Source organism: Cinclus cinclus, chromosome 7 (assembly GCF_963662255.1).
Source record: "Cinclus cinclus chromosome 7, bCinCin1.1, whole genome shotgun sequence".
Taxonomy (NCBI): Eukaryota; Metazoa; Chordata; class Aves; order Passeriformes; family Cinclidae; genus Cinclus; species Cinclus cinclus.
The window spans coordinates 18,928,120-18,951,169 of record NC_085052.1 but is presented as its reverse complement, the minus strand read 5'-3'; the positions used below and the strand labels follow the sequence as shown (position 1 = coordinate 18,951,169).

The 23,050-nt window shown below is 44.8% G+C and overlaps 3 protein-coding genes across 3 annotated transcripts in view; 2 read left to right on the top strand and 1 right to left on the bottom strand.

The window, feature by feature from the left end:
- Nucleotides 1-344: 344 nt before the first annotated feature.
- Nucleotides 345-9,908, bottom strand: HIF1AN (hypoxia inducible factor 1 subunit alpha inhibitor). Its single transcript, XM_062496328.1, has 8 exons — nt 9,623-9,908; nt 8,510-8,760; nt 7,172-7,320; nt 5,344-5,489; nt 4,748-4,854; nt 4,292-4,355; nt 3,955-4,065; nt 345-2,747 (listed from the first exon to the last, which is right to left on the bottom strand). Exons 1-8 carry the CDS (start codon nt 9,878-9,880, stop codon nt 2,703-2,705), a joined length of 1,131 nt encoding a protein of 376 aa, XP_062352312.1. The 5' UTR covers nt 9,881-9,908; the 3' UTR covers nt 345-2,702.
- Nucleotides 9,909-12,045: 2,137 nt separating this feature from the next.
- On the top strand, nt 12,046-15,665 carry NDUFB8 (NADH:ubiquinone oxidoreductase subunit B8). Its single transcript, XM_062496841.1, has 5 exons — nt 12,046-12,148; nt 12,318-12,444; nt 13,047-13,146; nt 14,577-14,732; nt 15,440-15,665. The coding sequence occupies exons 1-5, from the start codon at nt 12,049-12,051 to the stop codon at nt 15,530-15,532; spliced, it is 576 nt and encodes a 191-aa protein (XP_062352825.1). The 5' UTR covers nt 12,046-12,048; the 3' UTR covers nt 15,533-15,665.
- Nucleotides 15,666-15,781: 116 nt separating this feature from the next.
- Nucleotides 15,782-23,050, top strand: part of SEC31B (SEC31 homolog B, COPII coat complex component) — a 36,568-nt gene continuing 29,299 nt past the window's right edge. Inside the window, exons 1-2 of the mRNA XM_062496840.1 lie at nt 15,782-16,062; nt 22,009-22,092. Coding sequence (XP_062352824.1) covers nt 16,020-16,062; nt 22,009-22,092 — 127 coding nt within the window. The 5' untranslated portion in view covers nt 15,782-16,019. The remainder of the gene's footprint in view (nt 16,063-22,008; nt 22,093-23,050) is intronic.

The window sequence follows — 23,050 nt, the reverse complement described above, 5'->3', positions numbered from 1 at the left end:
TGATTGTTATCCAGTCAGTGACCAGAGTATGGCAGCACCACTCAGGTCAGGAGGGAGGGGAATTTTTCCCTTCCCACCAACACTTCTTATTGACAGGGTACAAGGACACTATCTTATTTCCAGCTTTCCTTTCAGGCTTATGGAAGTAGTATGGAGAGAGCTGTGAAGACACATAATAATGCAATTAGTATTGCTGTTTTGAAGGCAGTTCTGGAGACCAACAGTCTTCACCAACAAGGGACACAAGTGGAGTTGTCAGACTGAAAGTTAGCTTTATATGCACGTGCTTCTAGAGTTCTTCTACACAGCCACTCACAAAATAAAAGCCACACCATTGTGTTGTTCAACATCAGTTGTATTTAAGAACTACACTTCAGAAGGTACCATGTGTTTGTCACACCCCACCCCCTGCACACACACCCCTAGCAGAAAACAAACAGCTTCCCAATACCATGGCAAGGGGCATTGAAAGCACAAGGTGAAAAGGGAAGGGGAGGGGAGTCAGTCCATCAGTGCATTGTAAATGAGCTTTCACAAAGTCAAGTGCAGCAAAACCTGTTCAGACACTTTAAAAGTTAGACCTTTGGCAAATAAAAGGAAAAAAAAGGATCCTAAAAGTTCTGTAAGTACCATTCTCTCTCCACATGGGATATGAACTCCCACCCTGAGCTTCAAGAGTTGATGGTGTCTAACAAGCAGTACTGAAGACTACCATGTGCTGAATAAATAGCACAGAAATGGGATTCAATTTGAGCGTCTTTCAACAAAGGGCATGTGCCCAAGATTCCTGGGAAGGTCTTGCTTTTGGCCAGTCAGAAGCTTCTTCCCCAGCTGTCCAAAGGGTGAGCACTGATAAGCATCCAGCTGAGTGACCTTCGTCTGGATCTAACCACAGGTCTGGGGAGTCTGCAACATGGCAGTCAGACTACTCAGTGACACATATTTCTTGAACAAGGACCCTGTAGCTGCCAATTAAACTTCATTTATTCTGACCAGTAAAGCAGTCAGAAAATTTGCCTCAGGACCTCCTGTATGAGAAGCCTTTCACTTTTGTGAAAGACAAGCCCACTGCAAGTGGTGCATGAGCTGTCCCAGCAAAAGATGGGATGTGAGACCAAAGATGGAGCGCTTCTCAAGTAGCTTGTTACATTTTTACCAGAACCCACATCAGAACAAGCCCAGCACAACAGGGAAAACACTGGGAAGTCTCAACAAAACAAATTCTACACTTTCTGGGATGAGACATGTGGGCTGTGAAATAGTTTCTCCCACCTCTAGCTCTTGGGACCCATCACAACCGCATCAAAAATACAAGACCCTTGCATCAGCTCCCAAACCAGGGACAGCAGTGCAGCACACTTCAGGGAATAAAAAAGCCAGCTTCCACAAGAGCCTAAGGCTTCTGCATGGAAGAGGAGAAGGAGGAAAGCAAAGTGATTTTTCAGAGTGATTACTGAGGACTCAAACAGAGGCTTATCTGGTTCCTGTACTCTGGTCTAGTCGCTTCCCAGTCTGCCATGTCAAGTCCCGGAACACAAAAAGGACCAAGATAAACTTAATCACACTTAAACAAAAAGCCCTGAACTCTTTCACATGACTGTACAAGGAAGAGAACCACACACTGGCATGGATTTAACTGATGGACAGGAGCCACACACACTCACACAAACATGCGCACCTGTGTGCAGCCACACACACTTGAGTTCTTGCAGTTTCAGTAAAAAGGGCACTTTCCTGTGTTAGTCTGAGGAGCCAGCACCCCTGGTGGGGAGAAGTGAGGCTCTGTACCTATCTGACACTGCATTTTGACAGCTGAGCTCAGCATCCCTTGGAAATTTAACTTTAAAATGTGGCTTAACCATTCAAGACTTGGAAAGTGCCCTGACATTTATGCATCTCCCTTCATAATGCTACCTCCCCTTTTAACCATACTGCAGCTTCAGAAGAGCAGGAGAGCAGCCTTCACTCCCCAGAAAAAGCTGTCAGAAAGGAGATTTATATAGATTCATGAAAGACAGATGTTATTTGGAGAGCATAGGATTTGGTGCTCACACACTAGATAAATTCATTCTGATCTCTACCCTGTACTACATCCAAAGCGTAGATGTCTTAGGTTGAAGTAACTGAACCATTTATCCAGTTGCTCAACACACACAGGCCATTTAACATGTTCCTTTCCATTAGTACAAAAAGGTTCCAGAGTTGAGCAGGGACAGGTCCTCTAACAACAGAGGACTGTGAAACCTCTTATTTCCCACCTTATATCCACTGCTGGCACCAACACACAAATCCAGCCAGGAGGTCCAAACCCCATGAGGCTGAGGAAACAACATTGCTCCTGGTTATCATCCTCCAAGCTCTTCTTCATATGCCTGAAAATCCTGAAGTAACACATCCAAGTGCCAGAAGCCATGCTCCTTGTTGTGGCAAACAGGGCAGAGGGAAGAAAATAAACAAGTTAGTGAGCATGAATCCAACTTCCAATAAGTGCAGACTCTTTCTTGGGAGGTTCAGTTAGATGAGAGTGGAGGATGAATAGGGTACTAATGGTTTTGCAGTTCCAGTAGCCCCTTTACTTTAGTGGGGCCAGGATAGGCCAGGAAACCCATCTGTCTGTTAAGTGCTGCGTGCAATACTAGCGCTCAGTATCTTCCATTGCTTGTGAACAAAGCAGCTCCAACATCCGCCAGGGGCACCAGGCATTAGTCATACCGGCCCTTAATCATCATATTCAACAAGGGACCCACCTGTTCAAAGCAAAAACAGCTCATTAGCCAGAACAGTTACACAGAAATGGCAGTGCAGAGCCTGCTCCATCTGCATCACAGAGCCCAAGATACACCTAATCACTTTCAAAGTATTTTCTAGAAAAACACTGGGGCACCCACGAACACATTCTTCAAACACCCTACCAAAACTGCAGGGTTTTTTGTCAACACCTGACTTCAGGTGACACGAAAACATTCCATCCAGAGTGGAAACATGCCTGAAACATTTCCACTTCCTACCTAACACCTGTGATTTCTAAGTAGATGCTATTAAAGAGAGTCAGTCAGTAGTCATCACAGGTTGCTTTTTTCAGGACAGAGAAGAAACACTGTCACTCACTGAATCCTCTCTGGTGCCTGGGGTCAGTAAGAAGGGGGGGCTATGACTGATGATTTTGCTAAGGGTTTTTTTTTTTTTCTTTCAGTCAAGATCACTCCCACATCTCAGCACTGCCTTATCACAGAGGGAAGCTCAGAATGCTATGGTAGTAAAACAACCTCAGGGGAGAGGCTAAAGAGGAGTTTCTACATAGTGGTAAGGATTACAGACCATGAAAACATTTCCATATTCAGATGATTAGATCTTCAAAGGCATACTCTTAGTACCTAAGTCTTTTTAGACTTAGTACCTCAGGTTTGGGGTTTTTTTTTTATATACCAGACAGTTAAGATTGCAAAGCATTCAGAGATGAGCAAGACATGTTAAAGATGAAGCACATGACTTAATAGAGGAGATTTCTGTTATATAAGAGACTTGGATTCAACAGGTAAAACAGTTCGGGTTGGTTTTTGTTTGTGTTTTGTTGTTGTTGTTTTTTTGTTTGTTTTTTTTTTTTTTCTTTTTTTTTTTTTTTCCAAATAATGGGCATTGCTGCACAGAAGGCTAAGGAGAGTTTGGGAACAACACTTTCCTGAAGTGCCCAAAGTCAAGGTACCCTTTTTTCCACATACAAGAATAACTACTTCATTGTTTGTAGTGGCCCTTTCCAGAAATATAATTTTAAGAACTTGTCTTTTTGTAAGCAAATTACCTTCTGAAGACTGCAGGAAGAACCACCAAAAGAGCAATCCTGCTTTCTCCCACCCTCACCGTGGCACCTAGAGACAGCCCAGTAGCTGTCATCTCAAGTTTTGCATTATGCCCTGACAATTTCAACAGCAGTGACCACATGGTTCTTTTCCATACCTCTTGTGGATTTCCTAAGGCTTCTCCCAGCATCTTCTCAATGTTCCTCATTATCGCCACTTTCTGATGAGCCTTTAATGGATACTCGATTCTCTTTGGGGTTGGGGCACCCTGAAATATCAAAAAGAACTCATTTGCATGATTCTTGTATTGGCAGCTTATTCCACCTTCCCCCAGTCACCCAGTTCTTCACACACACAACTCTGAAGAGGAGAAAGTAGCTCCAGAAGCAAAGGACCAGGTACCACGAAGTTTTCATATTGACAGTGTGTGCCAATACATCTGTACCTGAAAAAATCCTCTGCAATGGAGCTATGCAAGCTGTACTTGTACTCACCTTGTACCAGAAGTTCACAGTGATGGTAATCCCCCCATTCAGGAGAGACTCAATGTGGTGCCACCTGCATGGAAATCAGATAAAAATAAAGAAACTACTGCTGTAGCTTATAGTGAAATACCTTGGATGATTAGTTCAGACAGCACTAGACAAGCCTTGCTGTATACCTCCTGCATCAAGACCTCAAAACTTCTGGAAAGCTCTCCCTACTTAAATATAGATCCTTTTCTCACACATGTTAGTGAGTACATGTACAATTAATGTGGTGTCAGGGAGAATTACTATTTCTATCCAACAGACAGGAATTAGAAGCATACTGACCCAAGATATCACAGAATATATCACAGTTGCTGGAGAAATAAAAGTAAAATACTCTTAAGAGCCAACCCAACGCTAAGCAGAAAAGATTTTAAACCTCTGGTTCTTATCACAGTGCAGTTCTGCCATCCTTCTTACCAGTACATAGGTATGTACAGCACGTCCCCAGGACCCACCACCGTCTCATAGCCAACCACATTCCGGAAGTTTGGAAACTTCTCGTAGTCAGGATTGTCAAAGTCCACCTAATAAAAAAAACATTAAGAAACTCAGAAGAACTTCCTGAAATGATAGTCCTCATTATTGGCTCTCAGTGTCACATCATCCTGGTCTTCCCTACATGGCTTTTACTTTCCCATTTGTATCCTAACTTCATTGTGAGGTCCTGCAGTACCCTCCAAGTACCATATAGGTAGGAATCTTGCAATTTGTCTGTCAGCAAATCTGTATTTGACCAAGTGATCAATGAAACAGAAGGTAGCAACTGCAGCACCGTTGTGCTATAAGCAAGAAGGTTTTTATGGCCCTAACACTTGCTAGTCGGGACCAGACACAAACAGAAAACCACTGGTCCTTCCACCAATACATTTACCACTTAACAAATTTGAACAGAGGTTTTGCAAGAGTTCAGCAAGTGTTTTGCAGGTTTAACTGCAGTACAGTTTCCTCCCACCTAGCATCTTTACAATTTCCCATTTTTGGCACGGAGTAGAGAACAGATCTGCTACTCTCACCTGGCTTTGTCTGTCGCACGGATGGTGCACAGGATAAGGGTAGAGGCATTCAAATTGATCAGGAGGAAACAGGATACACCTCTTGTAACCTTTAATCTGAGCAAAGAAGTTCTGTTGCTCGTCATAATGAGCTGGTGTCACATTCCCTACAGAGACAGAAAAGATAATAAAGACTCTCACGAACAGATATGAAAGAGAAGCAAGTTATAGTCCTTGCTAAAGACAGAAAATACACTCCCACATATTCAGAAGATAAACAAGGAAAATGACAACAGGAATGTTATAAACTGATCACTTTATTAGTCAGCCTTTATTGAGCAGTTGCTACTCCACTTAATTTCCATTCTAAATCCAAACTCAGCAATTTATGCTCTACAGGATTAGGATTTCCAGCTTGTTTCAATGAACAGCAGATGCTGAATGTAGATGGGAAGCTTTTTCATAAAACACTTTGTTTAAATAGCAAGTTGTAGAACAGACTGTCAAAGATTATTAGTCTAGAGAAAAGGAGTTCAGTGGTCAGATTTGAAAAAAAGTTCTAGAAGTTTTGCAAGAAAACAAGTAAACAATCTGTCACTGGAGCTCCCAATAGTGCCTACCCAAGTCTGATAAACAGTGCTTGACTGTTGCCACTAGATTTTAAATTTAATCAAATCTTTAAATACAGTGGGATGTTTTGTACCCCCCACACAACTGTTTTTCAGCTGTTTGCCAATTCAGATATCACTCTCTTGGTCTGCAAGAATGAACTTAACTGTTAACCTCATATCTTCATTAAATAGATCATACAATCCTATGCTGTTCTAAAGACATTCCTTTTTCTAGTAGATGCCGGTTCAAGACAATGCTTTGGTTCTTGTGCATAACCTGTTAATAGAATTTTAGTAATTACATGGCCTGTAAGGAAGTGTTTGTCCACTGACTTTATGTTCTCTCAGCTAGTACACGTAGCAAATACAAACTGCTGCAGGTTGAGTATGACTTGGTGCAAAGGGGAAAAAAAACATCCAAGCTGTGTAATTGAGCAATTATAATTGGATGTGTTGGCCACATTGATTATAGGCCCTCCCACTTCACAGAACAGTGTGCATTTCTTGCCCAGTTATTGAGATTACTTTCTAAAAGAATGTTCCTTATCAACAGCCTAGTGGTACCTCTGTCTTCTGAGGCACCTGCCTCTAAGTCAGGCTCCACATGGATTTGGAATTCTATTCTATCCAGATACTTTTAGAATTCACCTATCTTCAAGTTTCCCACTGACCCCTAGCCTTTCAAGAAAAAAAAAAAAGCAGGCCTTAATCAAAAGAGAATTCCTCCTCACAGTGTAGTTGCTCAAATAAGAAAAAAGACTACACAAAATAATCAGATTTCCTCCTGGACAGACATTGGACATACTCAGAAAAGCCCAGAATTCTAACACTGTTCAACTTGAAGACCTTTTTGCATTTTGAATCTGCAGGCTTTGAGCTTTTTAAACCTAGAGTGCCTGAAGCATTCAAACAGTAAACAGATCCCAGGATATGATTAGCAGTTACTAGTAACACAGTTCCACCAGCATCACACAGAGCCTTTCCATGAGCACATTACATTCAGGCATTCACAGTACATCCCTAGCAAAATACAGGGTATTCATTTCCTTGTTCCCTCTTTATAACCCAAGTTAAGGTGTGACAGCAGTCTCCTCCCAGTGCAAAATTTTAAACTACCTCCTCTGAAGGAACACACAGAAACTAGGGGAAAACCCATTTGAAAGACCTTCTGGAACTGAAATACAGAACTGCTGATGCAATCTTCTCCCTTTCTCCTCCAATCTGAGGAAACTATTTACCTTCCATGCCAATAAGAAGCAAGTTAGAAGTCAATTGACCCCAGCCACGTTTCCCTTGCTGCTTGTTAATCCAGTTCCAGTTGAAGCCAAGGAAATCCACCACAATCTTCCTTCCAACTGTGTCATTCAGTGTTTGCTGTAGATATAGCCTGAATTGTCCAAGAGAGAAAGCAGAAATCAAGTATTAAGCTTTGTCATGAACACAGACATACTCTGTCTCTTCAGAAACATTTCAAAACACAGAATTACTTCCTAGAGTAATTCCTTCCTGTGGAAGGAAATAGTTTCAAAAAGTCCCCAAACTTTGCTGTAAGGTTTCCCAGTATAGAAGAGAACAGATCTCAGTTCAACTTGAGCAATTAAAAGGAAAAACATGATTTTAAGGAAAAATAATCCTCCCACAGGGCAGGAAGAGAAAACTCTAAACAGATTGGCCATAATGAAATTCAGTATGTTCATGTCTAATCCCCAGATGAATGCCACCCCTCTAACTCACCTGCAATATCAGTTACCTCCCCTATCAGAACTACATGAGGGGGAAAGAGGGCTCAGGAGAGCCTGCACATTTTAGTATCAAGTTACTTAAAGCATGTTTACATTTAGACATAGAGGATCAGAGAAATCAAGCATCTGTACCAACAATCACAGTATTACAGACTGCTGTCTGCAATTTTGGAAGAAAATGCATTTTTAACAGCAAGGACTTCCTTCTCTCTTGGAAAAAGCACACCCAAAGCTGAAAAAGAAGAGAAAGGCACAGATGACAAGTAAGATGTAAGTTCTTTTAGAGAGCTGTGACTGAAAACACTAAGGATTTGAGTACATCTTATGTCCATGTCCACTTGAAGCTCCTCTCAGTAACCTACAGCTCTGTTAGTGGCACAGGCCATCACCACCAGTACCCAGCACATGCACAACCCAGCCTCGTATTTCCCAAAGAGGGTTAGCTCCAGTTGCCTTGGGATTCTGTGGGAAATCCTGAATGCCATAGCCTGTACCTTTTCATCAGACAAGCTTCTCCACCAATACCACAGTCTGCCAAAAAAGGTGAAACTTAATTCTTTCTCTATACAAACCCTGCCTCACCCAGAGGAGGAAATAAATAAATTCTCACAGCCAGTGTGAATAGTTTGTTTGTTTGGTATGACTTTTCTTATAAGGTAACAAGGCTGCTATCAACTAGAAACCCTGCAGGAAAAGCAGGACTATTAAAATGAAACAAACAAAAAGTCCAAAAAGCTCAAAACACTTTAATCATCAACACCCACTGAAGAGAAACTTATCCCCTACTTAGGTCTGAAAAAACAGAGAAGCCTCCACACTCCACATACCACTTACCTCTCAGCACCCCCTTTTTGTTGTATTTCTTTGAGTTTGTCCACAAACTCAGCAAACTTCATTTCTTCCCTACTTGACTTGGGTTTGAAGTTCTTAAAATTGGCCATTTTCTTCTCATCATAGTACAAAAACTTGTGTGTGCTGGCACTATACACCGAGAAGTCCCCATTGCCAATGTTTTCCTGGAGGTAGTCCAGGTCCCATTTCAGAGCAGGATAAACCAGATTTGTATCTGTCAGCACCACTGGCTCCTGGAAAGAAACAGGAAGTTTATTGATTCAAAGACCTCTTGGACTTAAGAAGGAACACATTCATTACTACACCTACAAAAACTCCCTTTCAAAATGGAGTATCAGAAACGGCATTTGAAGTAACCATATACCTTGTTCTGGGGAGAAAACCAAGCAAGACATTATAGGAAGTTTTAAGCAAGTGGTGGCCTGGGGTTGCAGTAAGCTCCTGGTAGCAATGGGACAGACTACACTATCTACTCAGCCAATCTCTATCAGCGAGGTTAGACAAACACCAGCTGGCAACACTTCTGGGCCTGCTTCGTCCTGCCACGTAGCCAGGAGACACAGTAGATTCTGGCAGGTCACTTCCAGCTTCAGCTGTGAAGGGGTAAATACCAGCAAAAAAAAAAAACATTACAAAAGTATGAACAAAGGACATTGCCTATCTCCTCGTATACCAGTAGTAAGCAACCTAAGCAAGGCAGCACTGTGTTCCCAAGCTGTGCATACACAACTTCCCTTCTTGCAGACTCTCCTTAAAAAACCCAAGTAACAAACCTACCAAAATGAGACTGAGCTAGTACAGAACCAATACAAGAGCCGCCACTGCAAGAGAACCTTTACAGCTGTGGTCGCTCGCACTTAAAAAACAATCAATATGTGCCCAGGGTTTTACACAACGTTCCACAACTTCCATCCCGACAACAAAGGGCTTAAAACAATCGTTTCCGGCGAATTTCACAACTCAACGCTGTAGCAACGAAGAAAAATGTCTACTACAGCAGAGAGAAGCGGGAGAGCGGCTAAAACGGAGCCCGTGCGGTACCCCGGACGGGCAGGGCCGGGATGAGGAGGTGCCTGCACCCGGGACGCCCCTCACCTCGTTCTCGATGAGCTCCTCGGCGCGGGGGTCGCTGTGGCTGAGCCGCGGAATGGGCCGCGTCTCGAAGGAGTAGCGGCGGAACTGGGAGTCGCTCCAACCGGGCCCTGCCGCCACCGCTGGGCCCTCCCGGCAGCCCGCGGCCGCCGCCGAGGAGGAGCAGGAGGAAGAGGAGGAGGAGGAGGAGGAGGAGGAGGAGGAAGAAGAAGAAGAAGAAGAAGAGGCGGAGGAGGAGGAGGAGGACGAGGCCGCCGCCATCGCCGCCTCCACCGGAGAGCCCGTACCACGGAAGGCGGAAGCGGAAGCTGCGCACCCATGGCAACGCCGGAAGCGGAGGGCGAAGGCGGGGGGCAAAGGGCCGTGGAGAGGGAGGGAGGGAGAGAGGCGGCAGCGCCTCCGCGCGGGCGGAGGCTGCAGAGGCTCCGCTGCCCTCCGCCTGCTGTCGCTTTCCAAGGCCTTCGGACACCCCCTGGGCTCTGGGAGCACAGGCAGGTGCATTTTCTGCAGAAAACAGAAGGAAAGCATCGGATCGTCTCTGCAGCCTCGTTGCCGGGCCCCGTGCCGCCCCGCGGGCCTTCAGCCGGCAGCCCCTTCCCCTCAAAGGCGGCGGAGCGGGCGCAAGCGCTGCCCCTCGGACATTTCCATTGCCCTGATGGAAACGGCGCGGCCCGCTGCCTCCGTCTGCCCTCGGGAAATGAATGCGGCGCTCTGCGCCTGAAAACGGGAAGGTTGATTAACACTTGCTAAAAAAAAAAAAAAAAAAAAAAAAGGTAGCAGCGCCTGGTGTAACTACCGCCTGTGGTGGAGATCGCGTCATTTTAGCAGGATCTCATCATTTTAGCAGGATCTAACTGCGTGACTGAAGCTGGAGCTGTTGAATTATTTTCTTATTGTATGTTTGTTATGTGAGACAAAGTATACATTTAGCTTTTTATCTGCAAACAGCAAGAATAATGATCGCTATTTCCCAAGAATGTGTGCCACATTAAGCATCAGCTCTGGAGAAAATTTTGGTCTCTGGCATTCAGTGGTTTTTATCTTACAATAGCTGGGAGTTGTTCTGCCTTCACAGAACTTTGCCTTCATGAGAATAATGCAATTCTCCTTTGCCCTTCCAAAATTTATTCATATACTTTGTTTCTAGGAAAATTAATGCTGTCTCACCTTTTAAATCTACAGCATTTCTGCTGTACAGGTTAACATTTTTTACAGTATTTTTTTGCAAATATAATTGGGTGCTTAGGAAACTTGAAACACAGCTGTGGAAAACTCAAACATAATTCAGAAAATAAATACTCAGTAGTGAGGAGCTGATGTAGGAAGTAGCTGACCGCAGCCCAAGCCTGCAGCAAGGCCTGAGCCCAAGTCAATGGGAACCAAGGTCACCACTTCCAGTGCTGTCCCCACAGTGCTGTGGGCTGCACAGCTGGGACATGCACCAAATGCTGCTCCATGGGAAACAGCAGCAGCACTGGGAGGTTGGGCTCTGAGTTAATAACTTTATTAGATAACTGAGTAATGTCGTTGCATACTCGTTTGTAAGGGAGGTGGCTGAATTAAGATACCATCCCTAAAATGACATCAATAGGCCTTTCTTTGGGATAAGTGAAAGGATCCTGTTCTTTATCTGCAACAAAGCCCCCATCTCAGGCATGCTGTATCTCAGATATATTTTTGCGGTTCACTACTATCTTCATTCAATTATTAGGTTTAAAATTTATGTTGTTATTAGAAGGAATGGCTTTAATGACAAATTGTCCGTGATAGTTTTTGAGCTGCAAAGGTTTATAATGTAAATCATTATAGAGACATTACCCATTATGGCTGATGTGAATAACTGAAGGAAAATGAGTTCAACTACCACAGAGTTTACATAATGAAGTAAACTGCAAAATCCTTTAATGCTCATATTGATTTTATTTACAATAATACATTGCTTACATTTGAAAAATCATATTGCTAAATTAACATGCCATTTCTGCTGTCCACCTTCCCCTGACTCCATGGAGACAAGACGATTACATTTGGGTATTGACTTTAATAATATTGATACTAATACAAAGAAGGCGATTTATATAACGCCGCCGGACACCGCATCGATCCGATTGAGCATCGATCCAGCTGCTCCGTAGAAGGCTCCCCGCGTCTGGAAAGCAATTCCTACCATAAATTCCCATTGCCTCGCTTCAGACGATGTCCGACAGAGCAAAATACCGCACCGGTGCCTTTTCCGTCCATTAACCCCGTGTCACTGTTACAACACCAGCAGCGATTAACTCCCGCCCCGGCGGGGACCGCAGCACCGGCAGCCCCGGGGCGGCCCCGCCCCCCGCCCGGGCCCCGCCCCCGCACAGGCCACGCCCACCCCGCCCTGGGCGCTGGCCCCGCCCCGTCCCTCTGGCGGCCGCGCCTGCGCGCTGGGGGCGATGGCGGCGTGCGGTCTCCGCGGTGTCCTCTGGCCCCGGGCCGCCGCCGGGCTCAGGGTGGCCCGGGCCGCCTTGGCGGCGCCTTCGGGGACGCGGGCGGGTGAGCGGAGAGGCGGAAGCTGGAGCGAAGAGTCGACGACGGGGTCGGGGTGTCTGGGGCGGCGGGCCGGTGGTTGCGGGGTCGGGGCGGGAGGACGGCGCGACCTCCCCGGCCCGGCTGTGGCCGCCGGCGGGGCCCGCGCCCACTCTGCCGCGTTGCTCTCCCGCAGCCTCGGGGATGTCCATGGACATGATGCCCGGGCCGTATCCGCGGACTCCGGAGGAGCGGGCAGCCGCTGCGAAGAAGTACAACATGCGGGTGGAGGACTATCAGCCTTACCCCGACGATGGCCTCGGGTGAGCTGGATGGTGCTGTTGTTGTTCCGCAGCCGGGAGAGGGCCGGGCCCAGCAGCTCCTGGCTTTGTGGAGAGTTGCTGTAGGCTCGTAGTCCCTGGTGAATGCCTGGCTTTGCTGTACTGTGAGCTTAGAGCTGTGAAAACACTCCAGTGTTTTGAAATAGGAACGAATGGAATAGGTTAGAGGCCTGTGTGAGTAAAACACGAGAGACTTCATGAGAGAAACTTGAGAGACTTCAAGGCTAAGTGGGATGCCACGTCTAGAATAAAGGTTTCAGGAGATGTTTAAATTTTGGGGAACACTTTGACATGAACCAAGATAACTAGGGTTCCATATTTTAGTTAAGATTGTGTTTTCTTTCATCTAGTAGAACCCAATAAGGCCAGTTTGGGGAATGCCATTTCTTATGGTGATTGGTATCAAGATAATTATTGTTGTGCTAGTTGTTTTAATGCATTTAAAAATGTATATTCATAACAGATATGAAAACAAAGTAGGATTTAATTCTATTTCCTTAGGCCTGTCTTATACTATATCCTACAAATTATGTCTAAATGAGTACAGATTTCTTTATGTTTGGTCTTTTGTTTGTTTCTCATAGGTATGGTGACTATCCCATGCTCCCTAACAAGTCTCAATATGAGAGAGACCCCTGGTACCAGTGGGACCAGCCAGACATGAGATATAACTGGGGCGAGCCGGTAGGAACACCAGTCCCACTTTTTAAGTTGCTCACCAATGCTCATGTTACTAAATTCTAACATGTACCTCTTGTTAGTGCTTTCTGTTGAATCCTTTGTATAATTTCATCACCAGTGCAGGTGTGTGTTGTCTGTGCAAGCAGGGACAGTCAATTCAAGGCAAAGTTAGGCTATGGCCATCTGAGTTAATACTGTGAAAGTGCTGAGGACAGTTAACTTATTACATATGAGAACGGTGACTTTACAAACTTAACTTTCTGTGCAGGGGAAATTTTATTTGCTCAGACTCAGTACGAGAGCTTGGTTCAGAATAAGTTTGCAACACGTCCTTAAGGTAAATGTGAATAGGTCATCTATGTTAATTTTGAAAATCTAAACTCCTCAAAGTCTTTCAGGAATAGCTCTTCTTGTAGTGCATGGACGTTTTGTGGATGACTGCAATCTGACTGCAGTCACTGAACTTGGTAACTGACTTGCGATCCCTGTATTGAAAACAAGAGTTCATCTAAGTATGTGTGCTTAATATATCATAGAGATATATGACAGCATTTCAACATGTGTACCACAGCAAAGTGCATGTTGGAATGACTATAAAAACACATAAAAAAACCCCATGCTGATTCTGTGTTGTTGTAGTGCTTACTGCAGGAAGGCTTGTGTACAAGCTCTTGCACATGGTGTCAGCAGTCGGGAATGAAGAGGCCTATATTGGTGTATTCCAGATGTCAATAGATGCCTCTTTTTAGGCAGCTTTGATTTCTGCTCATTCTAGCTCTGGGTTTGATAGGAAAGGGCTCTGGGAGAACTAGAGCTGGGACTCTGAAAGCAGTACTTGAGCTGCAAATTAATGAGTTCTCTGCATTTGTTAATGTGAAAGGAGACTATAGGCAGAACATGCTTGAGACTTTCCTATTTATACTTCAGGGCATTAGCTTGCTACCAGCCTTGCTCTTGTCCTGGAGTAACAGCAGAAGGTCCTCTCCTGCTTTTGAGGGACCAGCTTCTGAGTATAATGAAGTTGCTTCTTCGTTTGAAATAGCACTACTTAGGTTTGGGTATGTGACTGAACTTCTGTTAATGAGGGTTCCAATTTATACCATGCCTTTACAATGGTCCTGGGGAACAAAGCTGAGGTGGAATGATTATGCATAGAAATAAAAACTGCTGCTGTCCTATATTTAAGCATGTTGTGTAGTATAAGCATAAGATGAAATGTAGAGTCTTTTGAGTCTTTTGAGTTTTACTGTAAGCAACAATTTGTTGTGACGGTAGGTAAACCATGTACCTCTTCTGTGGCTTTATCTCTTCATTTGATGTGGCAATGAAACAGCTTCTGGCAGTTTTGTGAATGCTGTAATGTGCTGCTTCCCTTGAGAAAAGCAGCTTGACCACTGTTGGTAAATGTACAATTATTTTCCATTGTTCTTTAGATGCACTGGGACTTTGACATGTACACTCGGAACCGGGCTGATACATCACCCACTGTCGTTCCCTGGCACACCATGAGGAAACATTTCTTCATCTTTCTGGGCACAATGCTGATCATGTTTGGTCTTGGAGCGATCTACCCATCCTACATGCCTGTGGTGAGTGAAACCTAAGGGTAAAGGGAGGAAAAGTAGCTGTATTTCTTGTCATTGCCAATGCCCATAAGAGTGGTTTTGCTGAAGATGAGTGGTGGGTGTGAATGCAAAAGTGCTGCTGGCAGTGGATGGGCCAAGGGATGTCCTGTGGCCTTATGTAGCCTGAGTTGTTCTGTTGACTGGCATGCACTCAGCTCGCAGATGCTGCTTCATAATGGGCAGTCCCTGTTTACAGGGCACTAATTTGAACTATGCTTCTTACAGTATCCCATTTTTAGTCTAGGTACTCTCCTTCCCTGTGTGTGCATCTGTTCAACTGAGATGTTTTAACTCTTCTCCTGCCCTGTGTTGTTAATTATATCTCATGAGCTGTATTATTTGGGAAATGTGCTCTTGAAAAATGTGTCTGAATACACAATCAGCTTTTGCAATATATTATTCGCTGTGAGATAAACTGTTGATTAAGGTTAAAAGAAAGACTGTCTTGATGTTTCTGTTCAAAAAGCAATTTATGCAAGGAACCCCCTATTTCTGAATTTACTTTCCTCATACTCTGATATTCTAGCTGAAGTACTTAAGAAATAGAAATTTAGGTCATAAATTACAAGCCTTCATTTGGGTGGGGGTGGGACGGGATGAAACATTTCCTCTTGCCTCTTAATTTTCTTGGTGAAGATGGTGAATTTGCCAATCTTTGTCTCTCCTTGTAGGGTCCGAAGCAATATCCCTTCAATGACCTGTATCTGGAGAAAGGAGGAGACCCAAATAAAAAGCCACCAGCGGTGATACACTATGAAATCTGAAAGTTGTTCAAGTGCTACATTTCCATCAGTTTTGCTGGGGAAGGAATCTTCTCTAGTGTTCACTGGCATATGTTAACACTTGTTCTTCAATGTTTAGCTGCTAACTGCAGTGAAATATATCTATGACACCTACTGTGCTAGTTGTCTTCTGTTGGTTTGAGGAGGCTGAATTATAGCTAATGAAATCGAGTGACCTTTGCCATTTTTCTAAATGGGATAGCATCTGTGGGGCAAAGTTACGAGAGCAGACCTAGCATTGCTGGTCTTTTAAGTATCCTGTGCACAAACATTCCTCACCTGTGCCTGTTTATATAGGAAATACTGCCTGTAACCAAGGCTTTTGGCATTTGCTTCTGAGAGTTGAACTGAGGTGTCATTGTATACTGTAAGATGACAGGCAGAAACAGATTGGCAAGTGCCAGTCCTTGGGAGTCTTGTACTGTGTCTACCCTTACTGGGAGTTGAATTTGATCTCTTCCAGGTCTCGATGCCCTCTCAAGTGAACTTTGCACAACCAGTAGGAAGCACTGGTGAGGCACAGAGCCTTGCAGTGTGTAGCTTGAAGCTGACAGCAGAGCTGTGTGGGCAGCAGCAGTATGGAAAGGCTAATGAGCAAGTTCAGCTCTGGCCAGATCTGCTTTGATGCAAGTGCACAAGTGCTCATAATTGCTCCTTTGGGGAATGAGTTCATCCAGCTGGCCTGGAGTTATACCTGATCCATGAAATCTGCCTGTTTTACTGCAAACCACTGGTCTTGGACCTCCTATAGCTTCAGCAATAGTTTGCTTGGGAAATTATACATACTTGCTGATTAAGCTCATAAATTTGTCCAACTCCACTATAACAGTTTTTTTTCCTCTTGTTGCTGGAGGAGACAGTACCTTTAGTACTGATTTACAGTGAATCTTCTCTCAACTCTGCAGTGCTATGCCTTAACCCCACTGTTTAGTTGCAGGAGTGGGTGATCACAGAAGGCTGAAGGCTTGGGCCGCTCTAGATGCTTCCTATAAACTGGATGCTGTGCTCTGCTCTCAGCACCCTGTCACAGCTTGTAGTTCAGTGCTTTAAGAGAAGCAGATATATAAAGACAGCGATTCATGCTTTTTCCATTGGTACAGATTTTAAACCCCAAATTCTAAACAGACTGTTTGCTTGGTTTTCTGTGTAGGGGTTTTTATAAGGATATATATTAAAGAGAATTACTGGATTGAATGCTAAGACTTAGTTTTATTTACACCTAATATTTGTAACTCTGGAGGTGCTGAACCGTCAACATTCCTCATGGCTTTTGTAAACTGTCACCTTCTCTTCTTGTTAAAGAAATGCTTGCTTTTAAATTATAGTCAATGATGTTTTATCCCAAAAGGGGTTTTAAGTATTATTTTTTAAACTATGGGGATCTTAAAACTGAATTCTGTTTTGAGGGCTAAAATACTCCTTAGGGATACTTGAGTTGAGAATTTCCATTCCACAACCCTTATCTGACAGCACTATATACAATGTTACGAGAGTTTTAAGAATTTTCAAGTAAAATGAAGGCGAGCAGAGCAGTAATAGGACCCCTGCCTTGGTGTGTGATAGCGTAACACTGGCATTGAGGCAGGGCTAGGCCTATCCAGTTCATTGTGCGGTGTTCCAGTGCTGTTTGCTGCTGCCTGCTTTTGGGGACTTCCAGCCCCAGTTTGTGCCGAATGGTGGCTTAATTATGGTTTTCATCACGGGGAAGGCATAATGGGTTGGGCAGATGCGGCTCAGAAATCCTAAAAAATAGCATTTCTAATGTAGGCAATTTTTTTCTTAAAGCAGGAGAGATGCAAGGGAAGAGGGCCTGGGTCCTTATGCATTTTTTTTTCCTGGTAATTAAAATACTTTTTTTAAAAAGATACACGCCCTCAGGATGCATTAAATTTGTAGCTAAAGCAAAGTTCTGAGAGGGGTCATGGCAGCCGCAGCAGAGCCCGGCTCCAGCAGTGGTGTCCTTGAGCCGTCCAGGACCGGTGGGCAGAGCCCATTCAGGTATCTTGAAGCGGGCGAGGCTGCCCGGGAGCGAGCCGAACGCGGCCGAGCCGCGGCCGCTGCTGTGGGCAGGGGAGCGGGCGGGCGGAGCGGGGCCGGGTTCCGGGGCCGCTCCCGCGCAGGCGCAGCGCGGCGGGCGGGCGGCGCTCTGGGTCCCCGCGGCCACCGTCGGAGCGCCGGGCTGCGGAGCGAGCGGCGCGGGAGGCACGGCAGCCAGCCGGTAAGGGCCGCTCGCCCCCCGACCCGGCCCGGCCCGGCCCCTCGGACGCCGAGCCAGGGCAGGGGCCGGGGGCTGGCCCCGCCCCTGTCCCCCAGCGCAGGGCTGCGGTGCTGCCCTGCCCGTCTCGCTGTCGAGACTCCGCTCCCAGCTCCCGTGCCCCCGTCCTTGCCCCGGGGAGCTTCGGCTCCGCTCTCTCGTCTCTTCGCCGGCCGGCTGGCGGCGGGCGGGGAACGGCCGGGGGTTCTCCGCTGTGTGACCTGGGCCACGGCGAGGCCTCTGGCGTAGCCCAGAGCCCGTGTCTGACACCCGGTGTCCGAGGTCGATGCTTTCCTCCTAGACCCTCGCTCTTTTCCACCATCGCACGGGGTAATGCTGTTGTGCAGACAAGCACACTTGAGACGTGTGTGCAATGCCATCTGTGCAGCACTGTGCAATGGAAACAGCTTCTGAAACTGCGCAGGGCACAAGAAGTTTCTTTATATACCACTGGAGCTGTCATGGAGGAATGTGCTGAGCCCTGCCCTGCAACAACCCCACCTTGCACACACCAGTGATTAGCTGAGATTAGCTGAGTGTCTCTTTGCCTTCTGTAATCGGGGTTTATAATAAGCACATACGAGAACAGTCTGGCTGTGGGGTGTTGGGGAGATGCAGAAGGAGGGTGTCAGAACAGTGCAAATGGAAGGGGCAGTACAGAGATCACTGCTGGGATGTGGAAACTCTAGGGACAGTTTGTGTCCTAACCATTGTGTCATGACGGCTGGGGGGATGTTTATCAGGTCTTAGGGTGTCTGCTTGTCACCCGGGTGACCTTGGCCAGATCTTTTTTGTTCTGCCCAAGTTTTACTTTCAGCTAAGTGTGGGGAGGTCAGCCTATCACGTCCTTTGTGTGCAGTGCTGGAAGTCCAGTATCAGTAGGAACTGTTCAGAGAGGAATGTTTGGGTGTCCAGTGGCAGGAGGAGGACTGGGAAAGTCAGTGGGAGGGGATTTCTGATTGACAGTATTTGGGTGGTGCAAGAGAGAGAAGGCCTCCTGGAGTGCTCTCAGGGATATTTATTATGACAGGGGGGTCAATAATTTGAGGGTCAATTAGCTCATGCAATAACCGTGGTCTTATTATAGTATACTGTAAAGCCATAAGTATTAAGGTTAGCAAAGGTGAGGAATTTTTGTCTCTGACAGCATTGTTTGCATGGTCTAAGCTAATTTGGGAATTTTCACTGTTTAGCTGCGTGCTCTCCTCAGTGGTGAGGTGTGCTCTGACCTGTCAGGTTTTGCTTTGCAGGCATCATTACCTTTTAAGGTCAGTGCAGGAAGCCATGTCTGAGGAAGGCTGTGGGGAATTGATGCTTCTGTCCACTCCCTTTGGGGCTAAGATTTATTAATATATTAGATCTGTAATCGGATGGATGTCTGTAGAAGAAAGGTGAGGAATTGTCATGATTAATTAATTAGAAGTCCTGAGAAAAGCATGAGCTTTCTTGAAAGTCTTGGATGCTATTTTGAGAGATGACAGAAGGTGGCAACCTCTCCCTAAAAATTCTATTGCGGACGAGTTCAATACTTGCACATTTTTCTAAGGCAGCTAGAAGAATTTGCTAAAGAAGGGCTTTTTCCTTTAAGGATTGTGAGTCCTCTTCTGGATACAAATATGCATAGTGTATAGAAGAATCACTTCTCTAAAAGTAAGACTGAAATCAGGCTTCTTTCTTTTTCCACTTTCAAACTGAGAGCTCACTAACTTAAGGAGGAGGTGCTACAGATCCTCAGCTGCAGTGGAGCTGGACTGCTGTGATGTTCTTAAGAGATAGTGTGATACTGTGATCTTTTATCTTATGCATCCTCTGTGGGTCTTCTCAAGTCTGTTGAAACCACTGCTGGTTTACCTTTAGGGCTGGGGACACAGTGAACCTGTTCAATAATTCTACAGTTGTTCTGTTGACATTGGGCCACTCTAAATGGAGCGTTGTTTGCTTTCCTCCATCTGGGTGGGTTACCATGACCAAGACACTATGCCTTCACATTCTGTCCTGACTTAAGTTTGTGAAAAGAGAACAGTAATGATGCAGTAATTGACTTTCTTATGTAAAACCATCTATTGACAAGAAAAGCCAAATAATTGATCAATACCGTTCCGCACAAGTTTTGCAGCTTATCTTTATTTGCACATTAAATGTAAATTATTTCAGCCATGCACAACAACAGTTTCTAGTTCAACACAGAGGTAAGGAGGGGGAGCTTGTACCATTTACCCAACTCAGTTTGTGATAGTTGCACTTTTCAGTGATTCCTTACCAGTTAATTTCCTGTAAGGAAGAGGTCTCTTGGCCATTTTCTGTTAATGTTCACCGGGAAGTTGCCCTCCCAAAAGCCAAGAAGCAATGAGGCCCGAGTGTACAGCCAGCTCCTAGAACTGATAGATTGTAACTGGAGGAGGAAAAGGCAAGAAAAGGAAGGAACATACCAGCTGTCCTGCCCCCCATGGTGGTGGAGTCCGCTGGAGCATTGTGCAATAAATAGACTATTGCTACAAGATTCACCTAACTTCTGAGGATATTTTCACTCCCCTCTGCCAATTAAGGGAGAAGACCTAGACAAGGTTTCTGCAGTAGTATGGGAGGCATGAGTAGGTACTAGAACATCTTGAGAGATGCACCAAAGAAAGAGTGTGGTGGACCCCTAATGAGTACCCCACAAAATGTGTACTGGAAGATTGGAAAGTGAGCTTTAGAGTTTTGTTACAGTAATGAGGAGACCTTTCCACCTGTATTTGTAGGGGGCATGAAGAAGTAGTTGCACTTTTTAAAATTGTACAGGAGTTCTGTTCTCATTCTTTTGGGCCTTAACTAAGTTGGGATAAGCTTAATGTGAGAATAGGAGTTGGCAGTTCGAGCTTTGGGAGATACTGCTGCAGACTAATGCTAAAAAGCATTAAATAGATTCTAGTCAATCAGCATATCCTAATAGTGCATGGGGGAGAGAGAGAGGGGATGTCCTTAACTTTTGACTCCTGAGGCAGAAGAAACCCTAAAAAAAGGTATAGAATTATTAGCTGGGAGGTCCAAGCCCAAGAAGTAATGCTGACCAAATTTCCCCCTGTGTGGAGGCCACAGGTTTTTGTAAGCCCTGCATCTGGACAGAGGGCCGTGTGATGCAGGTTGTGGTTTACACAGTGTCAAGTAACTGGGAGAGGTTAATCACAGCAAACTGACAAGATGCAGAGAGTTTTGCTGTGCTACCTGCTGACAGTTTTACTTTATTCAGCATGATATCATCTGAGGATACAGTTCTGTTTAGCTAGAGTTAAAAGACTGCAGGGCAGCCGAGCTCAAAAAGTTTAGTCACTGCTCATGAGAGTGACCCCACTAGCCTGTGAAAATCCACACAGCATTTATGATGCTTAGAAGGCTCGTTTGTGGTCAGGAATGAGCGCTGGGTGCTTTCTCCTTAGTAAGAACAGCTGCCTACTGTTGATGTTTGATTTTCGATTAACCTGCTACATTGTTGCCCAACTAATCTCTCTCCGGAGACATGGGGAAATTTTGTTCCCGTTTTACAGGTGTCGATCGATCTATCCTGAATAAATATAGAGTTGCTGTCAGTGCTGAGATTGAACCCCAGTAGTAACTTGTGGATTGCTTCTTCTGATCTTCTACCATTTGCTAGCTTAAAGAGAAAGTCAAATGATTTTTTTTTCTTTTCATTTTTCAGAGGAGCAAGAACAAAGTACATTAACTGAATTGGCACACAATAGCATTGCACTTTGTTTTCTGTTGCCACGTCACTTTTCTGCTTGGAATTTAGCCTGCCCTGAGATTCCTTCTGCTCCCTTTTTGCTTATGTATATACTGACATTAGCTTGTTTGGAGAGAGCAACTACATAGATCAAAATACATTTGTTTAAATTAATTTCTGCAGCTAATTTAAACCAGCCTGCAGTGAAGACTTGGGTATGTTAGTTTAGATCCCCTTCATTTTTCTGAAACTCTCCTATAATTGGGACATATGAAAAAGAGAGCTATATATGAAAGAAAATCTGGGGTCAGACAGTGGGATTAGGGGGGTGTTAATGTATTCTTAAATATCCTGATTCATTCTAATAAAACTGTATTTGCTGCCTCAGGAAGTAGCAATTAACTTCACTCTTTTGAGAGTAATGTGTTCCCATAATGTTTCTGATGTGAATATTTTCAGGTCAACTGTATCTCTGTTCTAAACTCTGTGTGAAATTTCTTTCAGATATAATGAAGCTAAAAGAAATTGAGCGAACAGCTGTGCAGGCATGGAGTCCAGCAAACAACCACCCTATTTACCTAGCAACAGGTAAGGTTCTTCACAATTTGTGAATAGTAGAGAAAAAAATTCTGTAGCGTTGTATGGGTTTTAGCTTTCAATGGTTTCCACCTTGATAGTCTCTGGAAAACTTACAAGCAATATACCAAAACCATTACAGCTTTTATGTTTTATTTTAAATAACTGGTAGAGAATTACTTCTATGCCCAACTTTCACGTTTTAAATGTGAGTGATTTTTCAAAGGTTGAATACATTATTTGTTGTATGGACTCCAACACTGCTTGCTATTCTGGATTACACACTCCTGTGCCTGTGAGGGAAAAAAAAAGTTAATTCAAGTAATGTTCATTTAAGGTCACTTCTACTTGTCTGTCTTCATTCATAATCATGTAGCTTGCCAATCAAATACTATAAACCTCTTCTCCCTAAAGTTGCCTGTTTTGGTTAACATTCAATTTCCAGTACTTCTGCAAAACCTTAAATTTTATTTTGTTGATCTTATTAATTAATCACTATTCTTATAGTAATTTTACTTCCTGAAGCAAAAAGTGAGCCCGTTCACTGAGTTGGCAGCAGGCACGTTTGTCTGTGCGGAGCTGACAGCTCTGGTGGTTTTGTTGGGTTTGCACTGGAAAGCTCTGGTAGCTGGTGGCTTCTGTAAGAAGCTGCTAGGAGCTCGCACTGTGTCCACTGGAGCCAATGCCAGCAGGCTTTCAGATGGACCCAGTGCTGGCTGAGGCTGGCAGTGGCAGTGGGAGCACCTTTGGGATAATGTAGTTAATAAGAGGGAGAAAAAATGCCCTGTGTAACTGAAGCCTAAGAGAGGAGTGAGAATATGTGAGAGAAACAATGCTGCAGTCGCCAAGGTCCATGCAGAAGGATGGGCTGGAGGTGCAGCCCCTTGTGAAGAGCTTAGTGAGGCAGGCTGTCTGACCCCCACAGCCCATGGAGGTCCAAGATGCAGCTGGTAACCCAGCTACAATCCAC

What these genes read in the sequence shown, in the direction of transcription:
- HIF1AN (XM_062496328.1), bottom strand. Translation starts at nt 9,880, where the DNA reads ATGGCGGCGGCCTCGTCCTCCTCCTCCTCCTCCGCCTCTTCTTCTTCT. An exon ending in GCTTCTTATTGGCATGGAAG is followed by an intron (nt 5,490 to 7,171) that starts GTAAATAGTTTC and finishes CTGTCTCTGTAG; the next exon opens with GGAATGTGACACCAGCTCAT. An exon ending in CGTGCGACAGACAAAGCCAG is followed by an intron (nt 4,855 to 5,343) that starts GTGAGAGTAGCA and finishes TTTTTTTATTAG; the next exon opens with GTGGACTTTGACAATCCTGA.
- NDUFB8 (XM_062496841.1), top strand. Translation starts at nt 12,049, where the DNA reads ATGGCGGCGTGCGGTCTCCGCGGTGTCCTCTGGCCCCGGGCCGCCGCC. An exon ending in GCCTTCGGGGACGCGGGCGG is followed by an intron (nt 12,149 to 12,317) that starts GTGAGCGGAGAG and finishes GCTCTCCCGCAG; the next exon opens with CCTCGGGGATGTCCATGGAC. An exon ending in GATATAACTGGGGCGAGCCG is followed by an intron (nt 13,147 to 14,576) that starts GTAGGAACACCA and finishes ATTGTTCTTTAG; the next exon opens with ATGCACTGGGACTTTGACAT.